Raw genomic sequence first — 26,350 nt, 5'->3', positions numbered from 1 at the left:
CGGGCCAGGCCTTGACATGGGATAAGACCACTCCTCCCCGTGTAATCAGACTCACCATCAGAGATCGGGCCAGGCCTTGACACGGGATAAGACCACTCCTCCCCGTGTAATCAGGCTCACCATCAGAGATCGGGCCAGGCCTTGACATGGGATAAGATCACTCCTCCCCGTGTAATCAGGCTCACCATCAGAGATCGGGCCAGGCATTGACACGGGATAAGACCACTCCTCCCCGTGTAATCAGTTCGGCTCACCATCAGAGATCGGGCCAGGCCTTGACACGGGATAAGAGCACTCCTCCCCGTGTAATCAGTTCGGCTCAGATCGGGCCAGGCCTTGACATGGGATAAGACCACTCCTCCCCGTGTAATCAGTTCGGCTCAGATCGGGCCAGGCCTTGACACGGGATAAGACCACTCCTCCCCGTGTAATCAGACTCACCATCAGAGATCGGGCCAGGCCTTGACACGGGATAAGACCACTCCTCCCCGTGTAATCAGGTTCACCATCAGAGATCGGGCCAGGCCTTGACACGGGATAAGACCACTCCTCCCCGTGTAATCAGGCTCACCATCAGAGATCGGGCCAGGCCTTGACACGGGATAAGACCACTCCTCCCCGTGTAATCAGGCTCACCATCAGAGATCGGGCCAGGCCTTGACACGGGATAAGACCACTCATCCTCTTGGACACATACCACAAATCAACATCCTGTTTACACGGTCAGCTCAGGAGTGTGCCTTGAAGGTCTAGGACAGGTCACATCTCCTACGAAATCATCCCAACACATCTACCTGACTGAGACTAAAGGATCTCATGCCGGCTTTAAAGGTGGTCGTCTACATTTTTGCTTTTTTTCAATAATCTTATGGTTAGATTTCGCTAAAAAGTTATGTCAGATGATGGATGAACCATGGGGAAAAAAGTTATAGAAAAAAAAATATGTAAAAAAAGATTTTATTTTTGGGTAGCGTGACTCACGCTTCCAATATTTTGTTTTCTGTTTGCTGAGAACATGTGCTTTGCCTAAAAATACTGACCAATCAAATTCATGTCACTATGCTTATAGCCACGCCCAAACAAGTGCAGCGCAACACTTTGACACTGGAGCGTTGTCCACGCTTTTTTTTTAAACGCACGAAATGCAAGGGATTTGAGAGGAGTTTTGCGCTTGGCATTTTCCAAATAAGGATATCCTACTATGAGTACTACGCTGGAATACTACAATGAATTTTCAAACGGCTACACTGGCTTCGTCTTTCCTGATCGAAAGGGGGTGTATTGTTGATATTTGTAGATAATAGACTCTGCATTTTAATGTTCAAATGGCGATTTCGGTATAAAAATGTAGACAAGGACCTTTAAGGCCACGTCTCAGCCCCTACGAGCTGCGTCCTGCACATACAATATGATACTTATGTCGGGCAAGTGAAGGGGAAGCAGGTCTCAGACCCCAGGACGTCATCCTAACAATTATATCTGAAACTTAGTGACTTAATTAGGAATTCAGGTCATGTCTCAGCCCCTTCAACTTCCTCCCTAAAAGCGGGGCCCGACGTGTTATGCAGGCAAGTGAAAGGATGAAGCAGAATTGCTAGAAAGTGTCAGTACTCATATACGACCTCATCCTAACAGGTGCACCCAAGACTTCGAGATACTGAAATTATCAGAACTTAGGACTGGTCTTAGCCATTACGGCCTCCTTTCTGCAAGCGGGACCCAAGGCCGGCGTCGGGCAAGTTAAAGGGGAAGCGTAAGAGAGAAGGCAAATGACCTCATCGTAAAAGGTGCATCTACGACTTCGAGATACTGACATTTTTAAGGAGTTTAAGGACAGGTCTTAACCACTACTACCTCCGTCCTGCAAGCGGGGCCCAAAGTGTCAGGCAAGTGAAGGGGGAAGCAGAAGTGGACAGGCAAGTGTCAGGCTAGCGTGGCGGCGTGGCAGCCCAGCAGCGAGCAATGTTGACTCCCCTCCTCAAATATGGACTCTTCCAGCGCCAGCGACAATTTTTCAATATTGACTCCCCCTCCCCAAATATGCGTTTCCCAAAACATGCAAATCTGCCCCGCAACATGTGCTCGGCACGGCCCGCTTGGGTATACACCATAACCCATGCTTTGTGATTGTTCTGCATAATGATTGGTGTTGTAGTGTGTGTGTGTGTGTGTGTGTGTGTGTGTGTGTGTGTGTGCTGGTAGTGGTGGAGGAGGGTGGCTGTGTGTGCGTGGGTCTTTGTCTATGTGTTTGAGCGTGTGTGTGTTTGTGTGTGTGACTGTGTGTGTGTGGTGTGTGTGTGTGTGTGTGTGGTGGGGGGTGTCTGTGTGTTTGTGAATGTGTGCAGTGTGACACGGTCAAATAATGGTACAAGGCAAGGGTGTGAAACTGAAAGGGGAAGATTGATTATAATGGCTCGGGAGGCCACGAATCATAAAGGTCATGCAAGAACATCCAATAAATGAAAATAAAAATGTCACCCTATTCGACAAATCAGCCAGTAAACAAGTTAACTCACAACTTTCCGAACATTTTCGACAAGATTCTTCTTAGTGAATTTCTCGCTTGGAGCTGCTGCCTATCGCTCAAAAAAGGCATAAGCTACAAGACACTGCCTCCTCCCAAATACATGCAACAATAGGCACGATGCTCAATCACTCCATCTGAGATCGACCACTCCTACCCACTCTTCACCCTTCCCATTTTAAAACAATTAACAAAAAGAAAAGGAAATGCACTCCCACAATCGTCAGGGACTCAGTTTGGAACCCATACAACTGAATATCCCCCGAAAACGGAGTATATTTGCCCAACATAGCGGTGCAAAAAAAAACACACCAGCCATACAGGTTAAAAATAAAAGCCTACTTGTCAAAAAACACGGGTACCGCGTGGGAGTTGCAGCCCAACAATAAAGAAGAAGAAGAAGAAGAACAAGAAGAACAAGAACAAGAACAAGAAGTTTAAATAAATAAATAAATGCACAAACAAACAAACAAACATTAATGGTCCCCTGCGCACTCATCACAAACACAAACTATGCAACTAACGCGCAAAACAAAAAGAATTCTCCGGCCAGCTTTCCCTCACACGTACTGTACATAACGAGCAACCTGATTTAATGCGCGGCCGTAATGGAAACGCACCCACCGGTACCGATGTCAAACTACGAGGCGAAGAACGCAAGACGTATCGGAGCGCTGAAGGAAAGTGACGAGACACAAGAATGACGACCATCACCCCACGTACGTTACAGCGAGTCCTGTCCACGGGTGTTCGCGAGGACAAATGGTGCATGTCTTGGCGCTGTGAATACCCGTTGCATCAACGTCTGCCACCTGGAGTGGGTTGCTTTTTTTGTTTTTAGTCCTTAGATGTTCAGGTAAAAAAAAAAAAAAAGGATTGGTTGGTTAGTTGTTGGTTTTTAACGTCACTTCAACCGAAATGATTATGCGGGACCCATAGGACGGTGGGAGGAGGGGGTGAAGAGGAGAGAGAGAGAGAGAGAGAGAGAGAGAGAGAGAGAGAGAGAGAGAGAGAGAGAAAGAGAAAGGGAAAGAGAGAAAGAGAAAGAGAGAAAGAGAGAGAGACTGAAGAGAGAGAGAGAGAGAGAGTCAGACAGACAGACAGAGAGAGAGAGAGACAGACAAACATACAGAGAAAAGGACAAAGAGAGTGTATTGCGTCGGCAATTTTGCTCATTAAGAAATAGAGAGATTTGGAGGTTGGAGAAGAAGAAGAAGAAGACGACGACGACGACGACGACGACGACGACGAAAAAAAATGCTGCCCACCTGTGCTTGCCGTTAGTTTAGCGTGCCGTTTTGGTACAATGACATGATAATGTTATCGCGTTACAAGTTGTGAAGTCGCGAGGCAAAATGGCTCCTCGGATGAATGCGGAATGTCCATTGTATGTCTCTTTTCTTCGCCTTTCCCTTTTGTCTTCATATGCTCATCGCAGGTAAGAATGTATATAATCTCGTGTGCCCGGACTTTACGAGTACCCCAAATGCCAAGACCACTTCTTCGATCGGATCCTTCTTACCTCAACCCCCCCCCCCCCCACCCCCTTTGTTACCCCCCTCCCCTCTGCTCGGTCGTGATACTTTAGTACACGTACATTTCTTGTTTTTGAAGCTGTTACTTGTCTGCGTATAATGGATTGCTGCATGTTTGTACTAGTGTACTAAGTAAAAGTTTGTTTTCCACACTATATATACTATCCTCGGAGAAACTGTGTCAACTCTCTTCGTGCAAGACAAAACTTGTTCCACACTGTGTGCATTGCATTTGCAAAAAGTTTGCGTCGAAACCTTTCTAATTGTTTGTTTGTTTGTTTTTAATTTGTTTGTTAAGCATAATTCATAAACATGGGTTTTTAACTCGCTGTGTCATTTTCAACCCTGGGTTTCTTGAGTAATTCTGCGGCTTCGAAACCTCCCTTTTGATGCAGAACGTCACAAAATATACAAAAAGCAGAATTGTCGCCCATAACAAGAACAAAACTAGAAATGACGAACACAACAAAACACAACTATACAGCTCAAGCCAACTACTGTGAACCACGCATGGCCTGAACACAAGGAGAAGACACACTGACAGGGACCTTGCATTGCTGGCATAGGCGAGGGAGGCGGCTGGCACGGGGCCCTACAAGGCTTTCAGGGGCCAGGAGAGGAGGAGGACCGGGATGAATGGGAAGCGACAGCACGGCAGCGTGCTTCACGTGCGTGTAGAGGGGCCGGCATCTCGCTCTCCTTGGACAGGGGCCAGCTAGACATACTGCTGTCACTGTCGTCCTCGGGAACAGGCTTCCGTCTTGTCACCTTCCACTATCGTTGGGTATAGTATCAAGTCGCGGCTAGGCCCATGTTGGGACAGTCTTTACGCTCAACTTCCGCAAAATCAATCTGGTACTCATAAGGAGCAACAAGCCTCGTCGTCGACCTTCTTGACCATTCTGTCCTGCACACATCACTACCCCCTCCCTTCTTCTCGATATGATAGATTCACTGAATAAAACTACATGAAAAAAAGACTAAAAAACATACCGCAGAACCAGTGCATCACCTTCCTTGGGAGTCATTCCTTCCCCCACCCCACCCCACCCCAACGCCTCCTCTAGCAGCTAGCTTTTTCAGTTTCTGTCTATGTGACCATCTTTGTCAAACAAAAGACAAGGACTGTACCCCCCCCCCCCCCCCTCCCAACCCCACCTTCACTGCCACCATCGCGACCTTTATAATTGTCTGTCTACGATCAACTTTGTCAAGCGGAGGATTGTACCTTCCCCCCACCCGGCCACCCCCTTTCTTGGTTTAAACAAGATTTTATTCCGGAAATACTTGGGTGGCATGTATAATTCGATATAAACATGTGTGACCACACAACAAGCTACACGTATAGCACCCCCTTTCTTGAGGGCCTCCACCCCATTTCCCCCGACCCCACCGCCACATTTCTCTGTCTACGATCATCTTCGTCAAGCGGAGGACTGTACCTTTCCCCCCACCCACCTCCTCTCTTCACCTCCACCCCATACCTCCCACTGCCACCTTTCTCTGTCTACAATCATCTTCGTCACGCAAGAGCTAGAGACCCTGTGCGTGGCTGTTGCGATGGCTGACACCTCGGCCGAGACCGCTCATCCCTCTTCATTCAACGCGAAGCCCCTGTTTACTGCCGGGCGCAGGTGAAACGGGAGGAAAACACTGGACTACCTGTTCCTTTTAATTACTACAGATGAGTCGAGAGTGGAAGTGGAGCGGTGCGAAAAAGAAATAGGTAAAACAAAAAAAGAAGAAAAAAAAGAAGAATAAAAGAGGCGTGGGGATGGAGAGGGGGGGTGTGTTGAGGAAGGGGGGTGCGAGGGTTCGTGGTATGCGCACCTGTTCACAGGTAGGAGAGAGAACAGGTAAAAGACGAAAAGAGACAGAGAGTTGGAGATAGAAAGATAGGACGGAAATGGGAGACTGAGAAGATCTATACTAATGAAGAAAGAAGTGAGGGGAAGGGGGTCGAAAGAGAAGGGGGGATGGAGAAAAAACATTCCCTGAAAATAGCGATGACAGAGAACGGGAGAAATGCAAAGATAGAAGTGAATAAAATAATAAAGAGTGAACAAAATTTAGAAAAAGAGATAGGGGGAGGGGAGAGGAGGAAGAAAAAACAGTCAAGGTAAAGATGGAAGCCCAGTTCCAACCCAGTCCCCTCTTCAACTCCCCTATTCGCACCACCCCCATCCCCAATGCCTGTGCAGGTGATTAGCGAGGTGAAGACAAGTAGTTTGTTACGTGATACTCACACACCCTCTAAACTAACCTACACTGTTGAAGGGTGAAGACCCTCCGTTATCTCAGTCAGTGGGATACAGTCTTGGACAAGATAAGAACAAAAATGTCAGGCTTCTGCTACTGCTGATATTCTTTGCTTCCGCATCTAGATATACTAAGATAACCTGTACCGTTCAGAGTGTCTCCGAGTACAGCGACATTTTTAACATGCATGTCTACCTCTTCCGACAACCCCCCCCCCCCCTCCCCTTCTCGTTAGACTGTAAGATATTACCCAAATTGTTCATAGCAAATTCAAACATTCTGAGAGAGAGAGAGAGAGAGAGAGAGAGAGAGAGAGAGAGAGATGAGAGAGAGAGAGAGAGAGAGAGACAAGGAGAGGGTGTGTGTGTGTGCGTGTGTTCTGTGTGTGTGTGTGTGTGCGAGCGTGTGTGTGTGTGTGTGTGTGTGTGTGAGCGTGCGTGAGTGTGTGCGTGCGAGTGTGTGCGTACGTGCATACTGATAATAAGTAAGGACTGCAAAGATGCTCCAAACTCCCCGACCCCAGCCAATCTTTCAAAACCCCACTTCTCTTTTCTACAGGTGAAAAAGTAGGTAATGGGCACTGCCTCAAGAAAAGCAACCAGAAAAAAACCTGACAAAGACAACAACTCCCACTGCCTCTTGAACCAGCCATGTGTAATATTTAGTAGCAGTGTGGAACCCTAAGCTTGACTTTATCATTCGTCTTCACGACAACCCATTTTCACAAGTGATAATAAGAACAATTACTACTTTCCCTTAAACCATCACCTACATGAAGTGCCCAGGAAGCATGGAAACCACTGCACACTTTAATCCTGCATACTTATCACTCAAGTCCTAACAATTATGAAGAGCATGATTATATTTCAAACATGTCGCACTAATATATGCCTGCCCCTCTCCTCTCTCGGTTGGGTGAAGCAAATGCCAAATCGTTTCTGAGATTATTTCAATTCCTATTCTTAAAAAAAAAGAATCACTGTCGTATGGCACAATTTAGAAAGAAGTGGGTCACATCACACACGCAAACAAACACACACACACACATACACTAAACCATGGCAAAATCAATTGGTAAACCCAAAATTCAAAAATCTGGCTTTACAGCGAGGAGGACTCTCTTTTTGAGTTGCTCCTATCATTAACACCACACCTAAACTAGAAATAAAGAAAGCTTAATAAACCATAGTTTTCCTTAAAGACAACAACAACAATCAAGATAATGTCAACAACAACAACAACAACAACAACAATGAAGACAAACAAAAAATAACAACAACAACAAAATGAATCCTGTGTTAATCTAATAAATTATTCCAGGGACCACTAATTACTTATGTTGATTTAATGTGACTTATCTGCAAAGCAGAAGTATCTTGCAAAGAGACGACTGATTAGAGTAGGGTTAGTTAGTTAGTTAGCTGTTGCTTTTCGGGTCCAGCGGACCATAATAGGCCAAATCAGGACCCCTTAGAGTAGGGTGGTGGTGGTGGTGGTGGGAGTGGGACAGGCCATCAGGGGATGGGGGCACACAGAACATACAAACAATGGTTGTGGCAGTGTAATTAAATTAGTCAATATACTGTAATTCACAACAAATCTTTTTGTTATCCACTACACACATTTTATCATTCAAAAGCAACTTTAAGAAGTTAAATGTCAAATGTTTTACTGATAAATATAAAATTGAAAAACTTAACAATGTCACAAAAATGAGGTGAATATGTGAACATCTATAAGTCAACTGTGACGAGCTGATTTGGAGAAAAGAATACAAAGCAAACAAGAAGATTCATAATGGGTAAATATGTTTGTTCTTTGACTGCAAAACACTATCAGAAATGCCCCATCTAACACACCACTAAACTAAACATCTCATTAAAAACAAGAAGGGCAAAGCCCATACGACTCACATGCTTTACACATTTTTCCTACCAAAATACATGTGACCTTGACCCAAGGTCAAGGTCATCCAAGGTCACAAGAACAAATAATTCAAGACATAGGAAGTACAATGGTGCTTATTGGCTCTTTCTACCATGAGATATGGTCACTTTTAGTGGTTCACTACCTTATTTTGGTCACATTTCATAAGGGTCAAAGTGACCTTGACCTTGATCATATGTGACCAAATGTGTCTCATGATGAAAGCATAACATGTGCCCCACATAATTTTTAAGTTTGAAACAGTTATCTTCCATAGTTCAGGGTCAAGGTCACTTCAAAATATGTATACAATCCAACTTTGAAGAGCTCCTGTGACCTTGACCTTTAAGCAAGGTAAACCAAACTGGTATCAAAAGATGGGGCTTACTTTGCCCTATATATCATATATAGGTGAGGTATTGAATCTCAAAAACTTCAGAAAAAATGGGGAAAATGTGAAAAATAGCTGTTTTTTAGGCAACATTTATGGCCCCTGCGACCTTGACCTTGAAGCAAGGTCAAGATGCTATGTATGTTTTTTTGGGCCTTGTCATCATACACCATCTTGCCAAATTTGGTACTGATAGACTGAATAGTGTCCAAGAAATATCCAACGTTAAAGTTTTCCGCATGTGAGTCAAAAAACCAAGGAAACATACATGAAGCTTATAATTTACTCCAGCAAAATGTCAACTCCACTCCCCTTTATTTCATAAAGAAAAGAGAAATAAAAAAGTCTCTGAGACAAAATCTATACAACAATCACTGGGATTTCTAAACTTGGCCAAAAAATTATTGCAACAATTTTCGCACGCTAAGAAAAGCATTAACACGCAATTTATTTTAGTTGAACGTTATATGCCCCAAAAGGTAATTATGTCAGCTGTACATATCATTTGTCCGATTGATGGTACTTTGTATAGGCATCCCGTGACAGCCTGTCAAACAAGGTCACCCGTAAAATCGACCTGACAAAAACCATAGCCCCGTATTTTAAAATCTGCAAAAAATCAGAATATGCACAAACCAAACATTTCTGACAACCATTGGAAAGGCCATTCAATTTCCTGTTCAGAACATTTTGTTGTATGCACCTGACTTCTCTAGTCTTTATGTAGCCTTTTGTCAAAGGCGGTAGGTGTCAACCGTTTCAGAGGCCCAAAAGGCACGTTTTGCGGCCATTTTTGAGGGGGTCCTCCACCCAAAGAGCCATATCTGCTCAAGTTCTCAATGATTTGCTTTGGAAAGTTCAGAAGTTATGACCAATAGGCTGACCAAAATGTGTGTTGCGTTTTGCGAATGTGTATACTTAGCGTGTCGTATTACGTAACTTTTCCGAAAGAACTAAACAAATATTCATATTAATTCAGGGTTTTAGGTTAAGAAATCGTGACATTGCATGCTAAGCAAAAAATGGATGAGGCAATAGATGCCAAAGTTTGAGGCAGATCCGAGTGCTGGTTTACATTTGCTGGAGATGGGAACACGCATGAAAAATTATCGATCACCGTCAGTGGTACCGAGTACACTACCCGTGGAGACTAACAGTCCTGGGCCTGTGCTTACTATCCTGTTCCGGCGTGCTGTGCTCGGTGAGTTGCGCTTTTGTGACCCGCAGCGAAGGAAGCACAGGCCAAGGTCAGTTTATCTCTACAGCTACTGTACGCATTACCAAGGACGGTGATCGATAAATTTTCTTGCGCGTTCCCATCTCCAGCAAATGACAAAAGGCTACATAAAGACTAGAGAAGTCAGGTGCATAAAACAAAATATTCTGAATGCGGGGCTATGGTTTTTGTCAGGTCGATTTTTCGGATTTTACGGGTGACCTTGTTTGACAGGCTGTCACGGGATGCCTATACAAAGTACCATCAATCGGACAAATGATATGTACAGCTGACATAATTACCTTTTCGAGCATATAAAGTTTAACTAAAATGAATTGCGTGTTAATGCTTTTCCTAGTGTGCGAAAATAGTTGCAATAATTTTTTGGCCAAGTTTATGTCAACCAAACATTTTTTCAAAATTTTGTTTGGTACCAGACACCAAAAGAAAAGAATTCAGTACACTCAATTTATATAGAAGAAAAGGGCTAGTTGAATCAGACTTAATAAAATGTTCCCCCACAACTGTTTCCCACACTATAATTCAACGATATTAATGGAGCCAGAACCAAAGAAAACTATGTAAACATTTTCACATATTTCAAGAATTTTAAAAAAGAGACAAGAAATTCTGAGAAAAAAATCAAAAGAAGTTGGCATCTAGCTGAATATAGAGCTGTATTACAAAATACGGGTCATACTATAACTATGTCTCTTTTATTTTCAACACAGTTCACATTATATAGGGAAAATAAAAGAAAACTACACCTAAAATGTATACATTTAAAAACTCAAAACTCAAATCAAATATTTCAAGAACATGTAGGAGTTGAACCAACACAAGAAAGTAATGGTCATGTCTGAATGCACTGTAATAATAGTAAATTCAATTTTAAATCAATTACAGTGACACAAATGTCTTGCAAGGGTATAAATCACTAGAAAAGGACACTTCAACACAATGAAAAACAGTTATTGCATCTAGTCTAGATATTAGATATTGTGAACACAGCAAGAAGTTATTCCTGTGTACATACTTCAAACAAAATGTTCTGACAGAAGCAAGTAGAAAGATACTTTAACACAACAAAATGCATGTTCATTCATTTATTGCCAAGTCTTAAAATTAAATAACTTGATGAAGTTATTATTTTGTGTATATTTCCGCAATGATCATGATCAACTTCATAGTAATCAATTCTAATTGAACCATAGACCTACATACCTAGATTCTTTTCTATCTATGTTTTCTCAGTTTGGAAAAACACTACAAGTACAACCCATCTCTTCAATAAATCAACATTATATCAACAAATTTGATGTGTTTCTGTAAGTCTACCTACCTATTCCTCCTCTCCAAAAGTAAGGCTGTGCCAGCAGCAACAAAGGCCGGGAGGAAAGATGAGCTGAGGTAATAGAAAGTGCCCAAGAGTTGCCTGTTGAGTTAAACAGAAAACGACACATTGAAACTGTGTCAAGAGTTATGTGATTTGCAAAAAAATAAAACAAAACAAAAAATGAGAAGAGAATGAAAGTCATGTGTTAAGTACATGTGTGTGAAAGAATGAGTATATTTAAACAGATCAATTTTTTGTCCAAACGGTTGCAAAGTCTGATGACGTGAAGTTTCATTCTTCTTTCCCAATAATTTTCAAAAAAATGCTTTCGTCAGTCACTGAATTTTTTCAACTCATCTTTCACAAGGAAAAGAGACAACAAAAGGGTGTAAATGAACAAAACAATGAAAACGCAAGCGCAATTCAAACGGGAGCGAAAGCAACTGCCAAACATTACCTTCGCTATAACTTACGCTGTGTCCTTTACACACCATCAGATGCAGCAACCGTAGGAAAGCATTAACTGATTAAGTCAAACAAAACCAACACAGTGGTACCTCTGATGAAAGGACACTTGGGACTAGCCACAAAGGTCCCTACATCACAGGTGCCACTGTATATAAAAAACGAAATTGCAACAGCAAATGCATGCTAACTTCAAGAAGAACTAACAAAATTCATGCGCTTGAAAACAGCTGTACAAGTCGAAAACATAGCCTGTCTTCTGAAGTTAGATCAAAGAAATGCTGTGCAATTTTGCTTTCAAACTAGTTTGAGCGTGCAAATCGATATAATGTGGAAACACTTCTGAAGCAATGCTGCACACATCTTCATGGGGAATAGGAAGGCAATGGCATTGAAATGTGAATGCAGGCAGGCAAACACATTCAGAAGAGCCTTGCAACAACAACAAAAATGGAAAGAAAAAACAACATGAATTTTTCAAAGCAGCTAAGGCATCCTCACAGGAAGAAAAAAATGAATTTGCATTGAAGATGACAAGAAAGGCTTTTTGTAAAAGGGAATACTGTAAAAATATGACAGACAAAAAGCAGCATGGCAAAAGAAGATGCTTCACCACAAAACAGTGTTGCTATGATATATATAATTACACATATATGTAAAAGTTAGACACATAAACATTCAAACAATATATATAAATAATATCAGTGGCACGCATTGGTGAGCAAGGTCAGTAGGGGGTGAACTATCCTAGGAAAACAAACAAACACGGAAGTCTGGAAAACAAGCCAACATAAACTGGAGGAAAAAAGTACACCAAGAAACTGTGCCTAAAGAGGGACGATAGCCCATCCTAGTGCAGATTGGATCCAAACCTGTGTTTTTGTTCGATTAGTAAAGACACCACGCAGGCTGGGATACCGCATACAAAGGTGTCGTAGAAGCTGTAATACCCCTTCAACTTTCTGTAGACAAAATAGTGTGGGTTATGTGCATAAAGGATAGCTCTTTGCATTATATAAATGAATCAAGAGGTTAAAGGTGGTCGTCTACATTTTTGTTTTTTTCTCAATAATCTTATGGTTAGATTTCGATAAAAAGTTGATGATGATGAATGAACCATGGGGAAAAAAGTTATAGAAAAAAAATATATGTAACAAAAGATTTTATTTTTGGGTAGCGTGACTCACGTCGCTTCCAATATTTTGTTTTCTGTTTGCTGAGAACATGTGCTTTGCCTAAAAATACTGACCAATCAAATTCATGTCACTATGCTTATAGCCACGCCCAAACAAGTGCAGTAACAGTTTGACACTGGAGCGTTGTCCACGCTTTTTTTTAAACGCACGAAATGCATGGGATTTGAGAGGAGTTTTGCGCTTGGCATTTTCCAAATAAGGATATCCTACTATGAGTACTACGCTGGAATACTACAATGAATTTTCAAACGGCTACACTGGCTTCGTCTTTCCTGATCTTCTTCTTCTTCTTCTTCAGCGTTCCAGAATTTTCTGGTTACGTGTAAGCTCGTTTTCCCATTTGGGTTCCCCACACTATGCTCTGAGAGCATAGTCAGCTTCACTCCGCTTTCGTTGAGTAGGCATGCTGAGTATGTTCGTGTTTCCATAACCCACCGAACTCTGACATGGATTACAGGATCTTTTCCGTGCGCACTTGGTCTTGTGCTTGCGTGTACACACGAAGGGGGTTAAGTCACTAGCAGGTCTGCACATAAGTTGACCAGGGAGATCGGAAAAATCTCCACTCTTAACCCACCAGGCGGCAGCGACCGGGATTCGAACTCACGACCTCCCGATTAGGAGGCCGACGTCTTACCACCACGCCACTGCGCCCGTCGTCTTTCCTGATCGAAAGGGGGTGTATTGTTGATATTTGTAGATAATAGACTCTGCATTTTAATGGTCAAATGGCGATTTCGGTATAAAAATGTAGACAAGGACCTTTAATTGTAGCACAAACTCGATCACTCTCTCCCCTTTCTTTTGTCATCATTCTACTCACTCTCTCTGTGTCTCTCTCTCTTTTTACATTTAGTCAAGTTTTGACTAAATGTTTTAACATAGAGGGGGAATCGAGACAAGGGTCGTGGTGTATGTGTGTGTGTGTGTGTGTGTCTGCCTGTCTGTCTGTGCGTGTGTGTGTGTGTAGAGCGATTCAGACTAAACTACTGGACCGATCTTTATGAAATTTGACATGAGAGTTCCTGGGTATGATATCCCCGGACGCTTTTTTCATTTTTTCGATAAATACCTTTGATGACGTCATATCCGGCTTTTTGAAAAAGTTGAGGCGGCACTGTCACACCCTTATTTTTCAATCAAATTGATTGAAATTTTGGCAAAGCAATCATCGACGAAGGCCGGAATTTGGTATTGCATTTCAGCTTGGTGGCTTATAAACTAATGAATGAGTTTGGTCATTAAAAATCGGAAACTTGTAACTAAAAGTATTTTTTTATTAAACGATCAAAAAATAATTTCATCTTATTCTTCGTCAATTTCTGATTCCAAAAACATATACATATGTTATATTTGGATTACAAACAAGCTCTGAAAATTAAAAATATGAAAATTATGATTAAAATTAATTTTCCGAAATCGATTTAAAAACAATTTCATCTTATTCCGTGTCGGTCCCTGATTCCAAAAACATATAGATATGATATGTTTGGATTAAAAACAAACTCAGTAAGCTAAAAAGAATAGACATACAGAAAAGCGTGTTATCCTGCTCAGCGCGACCACTACAGCACTATTCTGCATGGCTTGTCGATAATTTCACTGCCTTTGCCACGAGCGGTGGACTGACGAAACTACGAGTATGTGGTCTTGGTGAAAAAAGCAGTGCGTTCAGTTTCATTCTGTGAGTTCGACAGCTTGTCTAAATGTTGTTATTTCGCCTTACGCGACTTGTTTTAAACTCCTTTAAACTACCCTGACGTGAAGAGATTATCATCATCATTATTATTACTGTACTGACAAAATAAGAAAGAATAGGATAGGATGGTTGTAGATTTCTGAGGCTCAGTTACTGTTAGGTCCTGAATACTCAGAAAGCAAGTTGCATCAAATTATACATGTATTGTGCTTACTCAATGTCACAAAACAAGAACCTGATCGCAGTTTGCCATGTCAATATACCTCCACACATTTCCATCTTTCTTTATTCTCTAGCCTCCTTTTTTCAGTTTATCATCTGGGCTTCACAGCTCCACATTTGCAAAAACCCTCATAATGAATGCAACTTCAAATTGGGTAACATGTGGGGAAAATAAGCGTGCATATTGATTGACAAGTGGCAAATACGCTGTCCTTTACTCTTTACACTGAGTGAAATTGGCTTGAGCAGCTTTACATTACAAGCAACTGATCAGAACTCAACTAGACCCTGTTTGAAAATAACTCTGCCCAAGGGTCTTTATTGGCTGTGGACATGGCGATCTTTTGTAGTAAAGAACGCTATGGCTGTGGAACATTTGCGCCCCCTGGAAACAGTGAGGTAAACACGCACCACTGGTCAACTGATGCAAGCAATCACAACAAGAAGGGCAAAGCCAATACGACTCACATGCTTGACCTTGACCTTTACATGACCTTGACCTTCAAGGTCAAATAACTAAACCTAGCAATGGCATCATACACTAAGAACTGCTTTACACATTTTTCCTACCAAAATACATGACCTTGACCCAAGGTCAAGGTCATCCAAGGTCATGCAACACAAAGCTGTTAATTCAAGACATAGGAAGTACAATGGTGCTTATTGGCTCTTTCTACCATGAGATATGGTCACTTTTAGTGGTTCACTACCTTATTTTGGTCACATTTCATAAGGGTCAAAGTGACCTTGACCTTGATCATATGTGACCAAATGTGTCTCATGATGAAAGCATAACATGTGCCCCACATAATTTTTAAGTTTAAAACAGTTATCTTCCATAGTTCAGGGTCAAGGTCACTTCAAAATATGTATACAATCCAACTTTGAAGAGCTCCTGTGACCTTGACCTTGAAGCAAGGTAAACCAAACTGGTATCAAAAGATGGGGCTTACTTTGCCCTATATATCATATATAGGTGAGGTATTGAATCTCAAAAACTTCAGAGAAAATGGGAAAAATGTGAAAAATAGCTGTTTTTTAGACAACATTTATGGCCCCTGCGACCTTGACCTTGCAGCAAGGTCAAGATGCTATGTATGTTTTTTGGGGCCTTGTCATCATACACCATCTTGCCAAATTTGGTACTGATAGACTGAATAGTGTCCAAGAAATATCCAACGTTAAAGTTTTCTGGACGGACAGACGGACGGACGGACGGACGGACGGACGGACGGACGGAAGACTCGGGTGAGTACATAGACTCACTTTTGCTTCGCATGTGAGTCAATAAAAAAAATAGTTCCGAAGTGCATGTCAAGTATTGCCTGCTGGATCTGGCGCCTTTCGGTTTTAGAAAATTGCCCATAAGAGCTTATTTTTTCAAGACGCTTAGCTCAATTGTTCTGTGTGTTTGCATCACGGTTTCAAAGATGCGTAACTCTTCTTGAGCCAATGAAAGCCAGACTTCAGAGTTATTTTCAAAATATGACTATTTAGACCACCAAAAAGAGAATGCCATTACCCTAATCTTCCTCAAGCTTTCAACTCCATCACATCCCAACCATCCTCACAGCCTACACCTTTCAGTCATCCTCAAAGGCATTTATGAAAACAGTAATAACAACCTCAACTACATAATTCTTGAATTCTGGAAAAGGAAATAAAACATACTCATCAAAACAAATACATTTTTAAAACATGAAGGCAAAATGGAGAGTGAAAAAAAGTCACGCTTGATTGTTTGTCTGTTTGTCTGAGAGTTTTGTTCTTTAACACAACAAAAATGTTACGGGCAGAGTAGATTTCAATCATACCAGATGGGAAAACAAAATACACAACAACAACAAAATAAAGAGCATGCAGCAACAAAACAAAACACACAAAACTGCATCCTTGAATCAAAGCTTGCAACAGAAAATGTTGCCAGAAAAAAAACAGCATGTCTTCTTTTAATATTTACTCACCTAGTTACACAGAAAAGGCCAACGAATAGTGAACCATTGACCGTGAGAAAAAGTGTTGACCGCAGAGTCTCAGGCACAAACTTCTTTGCGTAGTATTTCCAGCCTTTCCTCTTGAATAGTGCTGTTAACTGCCAATAAAAAATACATACACATGTATTCATGTCAATGGAAAAAAACCATACATATATATATGTATTCATGTCAATATAATGTACTGGTTCCAAGGCAATTTCATAACTTGTAGTTGTATTGAATTCAGTTAAAAATTTCTAGACAATTTGATGCATCTATTTTATAACACACACAGACACACACACTCACCCACCTACACACAGTACACACCGAAAACACTCGCACACACAGTATGGCCAAATCTAAAAAAAAAAAAGTAACTCATCAGGTGGGTGAGTAACCGAAAGATCAACACTAGCCCGTCAAAAATTGTGGTACATATCACAAAAATACATTATGACGCAGTGTAAGTATGTATGAGTGTCAGATTTATTCATACACACAAAATCATGGTGATACGATTGACGACGGGGCTGCTGTCAGCGATGAAGAGGCTTTCCCAGCTAGCTGATGTCTTGTCAGTCTTTTCGTACTGTTCTTCACTGACGCAAGTTGCAAAATCGGCGCAATCTACTTAATTTTTGAGTCAGCGATTTGATCTCTCTCTCTCTCTCTCTCTCTCTCTTTTCTCTCTCTCTCTCTCTCTCTCTCTCTCTCTCTCTCTCTCTCTCTCTCTCTCTCTCTCTCTCTCTCTCTCTCTCTCTCTCTCTCTCTCTCTCTCTCTCTCTCTCTCTCTCTCTCTCTCTCTCTCTCTCTCTCTCTCTCTCTCTCTCTCTCTCTTTGAAAAAAAAATTTAAAAAATTGAGGGCTTCAAAACTTTGAGTTTTAATAATCACTGTGGCAAAAAAGAATCAGTGACTGTTGGGTGGTTTTTTTCTCCAAAAAATTTTTGGAGCATTCATATTCATAAGAAAGGACACCTTGCTACAAAGGACAGTGGCAAGGCTCCCCAAGAGCGTCTTTTGCTCGCAGGTTTTACTGTATCACTTTTGTTTCAAACAGGACACACACAAAAAAGAAACAAACAAACTAAAAAGCAACCAAAAACTTCAGCATTCTTACTTTGATTGGCACACAAACTGCATGATTTCCTGATAGAGCTTTTTCTTGACATATTCGACAAAACAGTTTACCTATATAGATGGTCTCTTTGCTGTCAAATTCTAACCAACTAGTACTAAACAGGGTCAACATGAATAGTTAACCTTATAAAAAGACCGTCTGTGCGAATGTCTTGTTGTACCGACACGTACATCTTCAAGTCACGAAACTTTACTTTCCATGATTGTGGAGGTTTCAGCGGCGACGTCATTTTCTGGAATTATGATATTGCTAGCCGTGTTTTCCCATGTTCTTCTTGGCCCTAATGTAGCACACGATGCCGTTGAAACGCCAAACGTGTTCAGCTTTTTTGTTTGTTTGGCAGGCTTTAGCTTTTTTCAGTGGCATAATTCAGTACCATGCGCTTCAACTCTAACCGAAAGCAAATTAAAGCATACGCGAGCCTTGGTCAGTTGAAGTTGTCTCCCGTACTCCTAACTTTAGTGTGCTGTCAGAAGACGGGTGTACGCAAACAGCTCATACCGCAAACGGTTCGGAAAACGCAAGATCTGCACTGCACAACTTCAGTGCACCTGTACGCGAGAGCGCTCGGTCACTTTTTGAAGATTTTTATTATGAAAGGAAAATTATCAAATAACGCGCTGTCCGAAGGAATGGAGTTCTTACCGGACAATGACCGCCCTCAGTTGAAAACTATAAGACATCTGACCGCTATGCGGCTAAGTGAATCGGACATTTGAGCGTTTTAATCGGTCTATGTCCGATGTCCGACGCCTAACGACATCCCTGTGTAACAACCACTTTTGGTCAGGTCCCCGAGGCAGTCATAATCGACAGGTTCTACTGTACTTAAAGTGAGATGCCAAGATGTTTAGTCATGGGATTAGAAGTGCAATATGCTGGGACTGACATATAGCACGACTCGGACTTTATACAACTGTCACACATGTTGCACACTCAGCATACTCTCGTGGGAACACGTTTTGTACACACATTCATGAAGTTAGAACTACATTCTCTTATTTGGATACACAGCCTCTTTCGTCAACATTGTTATGTGAATGACAGTGTTTGGGAGAAAGGCAGGAGGCTATAAGCTGCTCTATAATTAATCAGACAGTCTAAAAACTGTGGAAACTGTATCTAACAGGGCGGGTGTACAAATACGAGTTCACTGAGACAACATGTCAACAAATCTCGGACATTGACCCCTCTTCATGTTTTGCTCCAGCAAACTTTGCGTGCTGCGCCTCCAAAGTTGGGAAACTCACCAAATAAAGAGCGCCGTAGATTTTAATAGCTTCGCTGAAGACATCTTTTGCAACGTCTGTCGAAGCTTTTACGCAATGAGGTGTCCAGCAATGGCCTAATTCATAACAAGAGCAATACAGACGTACAGGTTTACTGATGATCGCCATTGTTGTTGTCCCGGTGTTACGGGAATTATGGACCAATCAGAAAATAGCACATTCTCGCTGCCGTCTCACAGCGTGCTCGCGAACAGGCGAATGAAAGCAGATCGGACTTCGCATTCAAACAACATGAGGCGTATTGTAGACCTTAATTGCTTTTGATTTTGGGTTTGATTGTGTGAAGAAGACTTAGCACATGACCTCTTATACCGATTTGCAGATTTGCAGTGCCAGTTTTTTCGCATACACTTGTTTTCTCGTCTACTTGTGCAGTGTCGTCTGCTATATGCGCTGCTGCGAGTTGTCGTCCGCTGCAGCAGGCAACATAGTTTCCATGGCGTTGCCAATAACGCGTTCTCTGCTGCAGGTTGCACTTGAAATGCAATTCTGTGCACCGTGTAAATCAGTACAATATTTTGATTCACTGCAATATATTGATCTGACCAGTTGTTCCCTATTCAGTTTGTTTTGACGTTTAAGACTGCAATGAAATTATGAGAAAAGTTAGTTTGGAGAAGAAAATAGGGCCTACTTTAGAGAAAGCAGGTATCACAAACTTCAATCACAGACTTTTTTTTTTATACCATACAATCTACTTTTGGACACAGGCCTCTGAAATTGTGTGTGTGTGTGTGTGTGTGTGTGTGTGTGTGTGTGTGTGTGTGTGTGTGTGTGTGTGTGAGTGTGTGTGTGTGTGTGTGTTTTAATTAAAGGTTTCATTGTTGTTGTTGTTGTTGTTGTTGTTGTTGTTGTTTTTGTTTTCTAAATCTATTTTCTTTGGTTTCTGATATAAAATTTAACTGGATTGCTTTGTATGTTGGTGTGGGTTTTTTTGCGACTTTGTCTGTTGCGATGTTTTTGAAGAGGGGAATCGTGTCTTGTCAGAATTAATTCTTTCGCACGAAGTAAGGACAATCTTAAATTGACTTTAATTCGATCAAATGTTGTTTTTATTATATTTAGTCAAGTTTTGACTAAATATTTTAACATCGAGGGGGAATCGAAACGAGGGTCGTGGTGTATGTGCGTGCGTGTGTGTGTGCGTGTGTGTGTGCGTGTGTGTGTCTCTGTGTGTGTGTAGAGCGATTCAGACTAAACTACTGGACCGATCTTTATGAAATTTCACATGAGAGTTCCTGGGTATGAAATCCCCGAACGTTTTTTTCATTTTTTTGATAAATGTCTTTGATGACGTCATATCCGGCTTTTCGTGAAAGTTGAGGCGGCACTGTCACGCCCTCATTTTTCAACCAAATTGGTTGAAATTTTGGTCAAGTAATCTTCGACGAAGCCCGGACTTCGGTATTGCATTTCAGCTTGGTGGCTTAAAAATTAATTAATGACTTTGGTCATTAAAAATCTGAAAATTGTTAAAAAAAAAAAAAAAAAAATTATAAAACGATCCAAATTTACGTTTATCTTATTCTCCATCATTTGCTGATTCCAAAAACATATAAATATGTTATATTCGGATTAAAAACAAGCTTTGAAAATTAAATATATAAAAATTATTATCAAAATTAAATTGTCCAAATCAATTTAAAAACACTTTCATCTTATTCCTTGTCGGTTCCTGATTCCAAAAACATATAGATATGATATGTTTGGATTAAAAACACGCTCAGAAAGTTAAAACAAAGAGAGGTACAGAAAAGCGTGCTATCCTTCTTAGCGCAACTACTACCCCGCTCTTCTTGTCAAGTTCACTGCCTTTGCCATGAGCGGTGGACTGACGATGCTACGAGTATACGGTCTTGCTGAAAAATGGCATTGCGTTCAGTTTCATTCTGTGAGTTCGACAGCTACTTGACTAAATATTGTATTTTCGCCTTACGCGACTTGTTTCATATATGTATTACTATGAGATTCATTATTCATCAGTGAAATTCACAATAAAATAAAAGGAGGCATTTCATGTAGTATCAAAGTCAAGCACATAGCCAACACAAAAAGAATGTGAAACCTGCCAAAAGTTCATGTGTGTGTGTGTGAGTGTGTGTGTATGTCTGTACGTGCGGGCATGCGTGCTTGCGTGTGTGCAGTTGTTTTTGTTGTTTTTGTTGTTAATGTTGTGGTTGTTGTTATTGTTGTTGATTGTTATTGTTGTTTGTTATTATTGTTGTTATGGTTTGTTTGGTTTGTTATACGTATGTTGGGTTTCTTGGGTTTTTTTCTGTTTGTTTTCTTGCACACACATTGGAATTGATGATTCAATCTAGTTAAAGAAAAGGTAAGCTTAACAAAATCTAGCTTCGCAGCGGGACTTTAATGCGGAAAATTATTATGTAAATGCTGGACAGTTCTCTTTCTCAACAGAGCGTTTGCACAACAAGGGTCAGCTTCTAACGATTTCTTTCAGAATAAAGTCTGGTCCATGAGACAGTATGTGTGTATTGAACCAAGTTGAGGCCCACACAGCAACATGTGTAACTTTCAACGCACCGTCTATCAAATTGGCAGTGGACACGATGTTCTCACGACGGAGACTGACTTTCCCAAACGAAACACCAGAGCCATGTGTGATCGAACACTCAAAATATGGACTGAAGAAGGGTGCATGTTGAATGTTCAATGCTGAAACCGTCGACCAAATTAGCAGCAAACCTCCAAGGGAACAAAACATGTGGTCAATGTGAACAATGTTGCCAACTCACTCGTAATATAGACACAAGTGTGACGCGAAAACATTTCATTTACAATTCAAGGACAATCGATTGAGCAACTTGTTTAATTGTCAAACGTAAAACGGTTGGTCAGATTAGCGGTAAACATTTGATCACAAACGCGGAGACCGGCTTGTCGCTTTGAGAACAATATGACCGACCACTCGTAATATAGAAAGCGAAACGTTTGATGCATTTATGGGAGAACAATATGTTCGATCATGAACCAAGGACGACCGACTTGACTTAGCAACATATTTAATGTTCAAGCACTGATGAAATCGTGGTTCAAATTTAGCAGTAAATCTCACAAGGGACTCTCCTCGAAGAAACAATCGGAATGCGGCCCACCACTTCATGGACAAAAAAAGGAATGATGCCAGAGACTGTTTACTCTACAGTCACTGATGATGCTTTCATGAGAGAAATTTTGTTTTCTCCATTATGATTCAAGAACGATTAACTGAGCCACGTATTTAATTTCCAAACCTGAAACCGTCCATAAAACAAGAGGCGAAGCCTTCAAGGCTCACGTAAGAAATCGACAAACAGTAACACAAACTCAATCACTCCGTCACACATACACACACACACACACACACACACAGTAAGCATAGGTGACACTGTGCAAGAAAGCGAGACACTAGATCTGTCTGTCTGCATGTAGCCTGTAACTTACAGGGACACGACTGCCAACTAGTCTCGGCCCGCTCAAAATAACAATGACCGAGACTTTCAGTAATTCCTTCGCGTGACGTCTAACCCTCTTACGCCATAATGTGACGTCTTCAAATGTTAAAGTTTCTACCACAGACATACACACGCACACACGCACACACGCACAGACAGACAAAGTTACGATCGCATAGGCTACACTTACGTGAGCCAATAAGCAGCAAACTTCCTTTCTACGAATGAGAGTCACTCTGCCGTTGTATGGCCGACGACTCGTAATCAAGTGGAAGCCTCTCATTTACGACCTGATTTTTCAGATTTGTGGAGGTCTGTTTGTTTGTTCGTTCATGGGCTGAAACTCCCACGGCTTTTACGTGTATGACCGTTTTTACCACACCATTTAGGCAGCCATACGCCGCTTTCGGAGGAAAGTGGAGGTCTTAGAAGAGGAGTTCCACTCATTCTGATAATCATCGGTCCACGCTGTCGCTCAGTCTCTCTGACAGGAGGAATAATTATTACGCGCATTCCCCCGAAAGCGGCGTATGACTGCCTAAATGGCGGGGTAAAAACGGTCATACACGTAAAATTCCACTCGTGCAAAAAACACGTAGTGTACGTGAGAGTTTCAGCCCACGAACGCAGAAGAAAAAGAATTACGCGCATTAAAGGGAAATCTATCAAAACAAGAATACAGAGTTATCTCCCATATGTTTTTCGCTAATGTTTCTGATAACAGACGAAAGACGAACGTGATTGTAGAATGGCCGACTTCGACAGTGATCTCCGTTCTGTTCTTCACAGTTATGATAAAGACATCGTTCTAAGGTCAAAACAAGTCGACATTTTGAGACTGCTGTGGGAAGGAGACCGTGATATCATTGTTGCATCACTCCCAACAGGTTACGGAAAAAGTCGTCCCCTCCGAAGCCATTTTGTTATGATCACGTGACAAAGTTGATTATCATGTGACACTTTTGCCATATTTAGAGTTGTTTGCACAGTAAATACATCCGCGAAAGATAGCTCGCTTGAAAGTGTCTTACATAACAATTCCTTTCTAAATTTAAAAATTACACAACACCATGAAAAATCATTATCGACGATCGCGAATCTGCTTATATCAATAACACATTACGAAAAGCTCTAAATATGTTAAAAAAAATAAAAAAAAAAAAAAAAAAATTAATAATAATTAAAAAAAATCGATTTCCTCTCCAGAGAAGGAAAACAAAGGCATCCTTGTCAGGGATAAATGAGACCCGAAGGGAAGTAACTCATTTTGACCTGAGTTCAGGATGGAGTTCCACTGTGCAGATGGAAGGAGCGTGACGCTTTGAAGGGATAACATTTGAGAACAATTTCGAGGTCGATCGACTGAGTGCGCACACTGTTATCATCATTGACAGCCTGACGAAGGCCTGCTGCCGCATGTTCTCAGAAAATCAGACCCTGTTGTTGACAGTCCCTCGCCCCTCGCCCTCCCCTCGCTCCCCAACGTTTGATGTCATTAGCACTCGCTTGTCCGACGTGACCAAAGTTGTTTTGCTTTCGCCACCGTCCCCCGAGTTTTCGCAGCTTGGGTCAACTTTCTGGGTCAACTTTGGAGGTCTGGAGAACGTGTTGCACGTGCTCAGTAACGAAATTGTCTCCCTTTTCTCCTCCTCCTCCTCTTCCCACTCCCACCCCTCTGCCTCCTCCTTCTCCTCCTCCTCATCATCACCCGGCTCCTCTATACTTCTTTACTTTAAAGCTTCAATCCCCACCGCCGCCCCCTGAACCTGTTTTTGTGTGTTTATTTTGTGTTGTGTTCATAACCTTCGTGTTTGGTAAACCCCGACGCCTTCTTTGTGTGTGTGTGTGTGTGTGTGTGTGTGTGTGTGTGTGTGTGTGTGTTTGCGTGTGCGTGTGCGTGCTTGTAATTATCCCTGGGCTTTTGGACACAGGTTTGTGCTTATGTATTTTTAGGTCAGCTTTACAAGCCTGGCAAATGTCTTGCACGTCTCAGATAATCTCCCCTTCCTCCTCCTCGTCCGTTTCTTTCTGCTTCTCCTATTTCTAACTTCTAAGCTTCAAGCCTAAACCAAGAACTTATCCCTTCTTCTTTCCTTCTATCGTCCTCCTACTACACTTAATTCCTTATTCTCTTCGTCACTACTAAGCTTCAACCCTCACCCCCAAACTTAAACAATGTCTCTTCTCTTTCTCGTCCTCCACTCTTCCTCCTTCTCCTCTTCATCTCTTCTAAGTTCCACCTCCACAACCACCCCCGAACCTGTTTTCTGCTGTTTTCTCACATTGTGTTTTGATAACTTTGATGTTTGACAAAATCCGAAGCCTTGTTTGTATCGAGTCGGTGTGTGTGTGTGTGTGTGTGTGTGTGTTCGCTGGTGGCAGGTTTACATGACGGCAAGGAGTGACTGAAGGGCCAGGTGTTCAAGTTATAACGGCACGTTCAGTAAATGTTGAACATATTTCACGACATGTGTGCTAGCGAGAAACAAACAGGACTTGAACAACACTGGGGAAAATGAAAGGCAACAAAGCAAAACGACAAAATACAACCAACGGCAAAAGACAACAAAACGAACATAAACAAACACCGCGACAATAAACCAAAATAAGAAAAACAAAACAAAGTTATTGGAACGTTTAAAATTACAACAAAAGAAACATTACAATCACAAGCTAGTACTTCGACCCAATGGTCAAACAGACAAACATTTATGATACAGATAATGATCTGAGCTTAGGTCATGTTCCTAGTCTCTGACAAGACCAATGGCCAGACAAACCAAAACTGAAAAGAGAAAAGAAAGAAGAAACTAAAAAAAGCAAACGAATAAAAACAGAAGAAAAAGATGCACAGTTCTTGGTTTTCACTCGGAGAAAAAGGAAGACAACTGTAGCCTTCATTGTTGTAATTTTTTCTCCGAAATGATTAAGTAACGTGGAAAATAAACATTGAGCCAAGCAAACTAAGTATCACTACCATCTAGGGATTCCGTTTGGCGTCGACAGTCAGAAAAGGGGAAACCTAGGATTGTCTGAAACTTCGGAAAAATGCCGAAACGTTTATGGCAATTTTGCAAAATTTGCCGAAGACAATAAACCCTAGCAACATCGACCACGAACAGTCACGCTATCTGCTCGCACTGTGTCTGAAGGCCCTTGATAAGTCTCTTCCTTACCATACACCCACTCATTTGTATTATGTATTTAATGTTTGGGCCGGTAGTACTAAAATTATGTTGTACAATAGTGGCGGTACGGTGAGTTAAAAGACTTGATAGTTATATGATCCTATCTATTCCATTGTTCTCGAAACCCTGCTCTGAACACACATTATGTGTCCATTATCCACATTCTCCATCATCATAATGGCAAAGATGCCTTTCATTTTACAATCTCCAACAGCGGCGCCCCCCGTGAAACCCCTACCCCCCCCCCCCCCCTACACCCCCCCTCCCATCCCACCCCCAACCCCAACCCCGAAGAATAGCAAAAGAACGAGAGGAAGAGAAAGAAATAAAGAGAAGAAGAAAAGAAAACAAACAGGAAGAAAAACATGTTTAAATCCTGTTAATGTTCCAAGTCTGCGTTATTAGTTTGACGATGAAGTTGATTGTTGGAGGCAATATCGGTTTCAGCTACATAGCGAGTCGCTGGCCACACTAGCCGGGTCCACGCCATCCAACCAGCCACCTCTAGACTCTGTCGCCCTTAATCAAAC

The 26,350-nt window shown here is 41.7% G+C and overlaps 1 protein-coding gene across 2 annotated transcripts in view; it reads right to left on the bottom strand.

Annotated features, from left to right (window-relative positions):
* Positions 1-19,293, bottom strand: part of LOC138962265 (transmembrane protein 135-like) — a 166,882-nt gene extending 147,589 nt beyond the window's left edge. The window contains exons 1-3 of one of the 2 annotated variants that reach the window (XM_070334012.1): positions 19,139-19,293; positions 16,734-16,861; positions 12,525-12,614 (exon numbers count right to left, since the gene is read on the bottom strand). In XM_070334012.1, coding sequence (XP_070190113.1) covers positions 12,525-12,614; positions 16,734-16,861; positions 19,139-19,285 — 365 coding nt within the window. In that variant the 5' untranslated portion in view covers positions 19,286-19,293. Of the gene's footprint in view, positions 1-11,193; positions 11,287-12,524; positions 12,615-16,733; positions 16,862-19,138 lie in introns of both variants that reach the window. The other variant, XM_070334010.1, reaches the window with a different exon arrangement.
* Positions 19,294-26,350: the final 7,057 nt, after the last annotated feature.

This window comes from Littorina saxatilis, linkage group LG3, assembly GCF_037325665.1.
Source record: "Littorina saxatilis isolate snail1 linkage group LG3, US_GU_Lsax_2.0, whole genome shotgun sequence".
NCBI lineage: Eukaryota > Metazoa > Mollusca > Gastropoda > Littorinimorpha > Littorinidae > Littorina > Littorina saxatilis.
The sequence above is the reverse complement of the archived record's forward strand: the minus strand, read 5'-3'. Positions and strand labels throughout refer to the sequence as shown.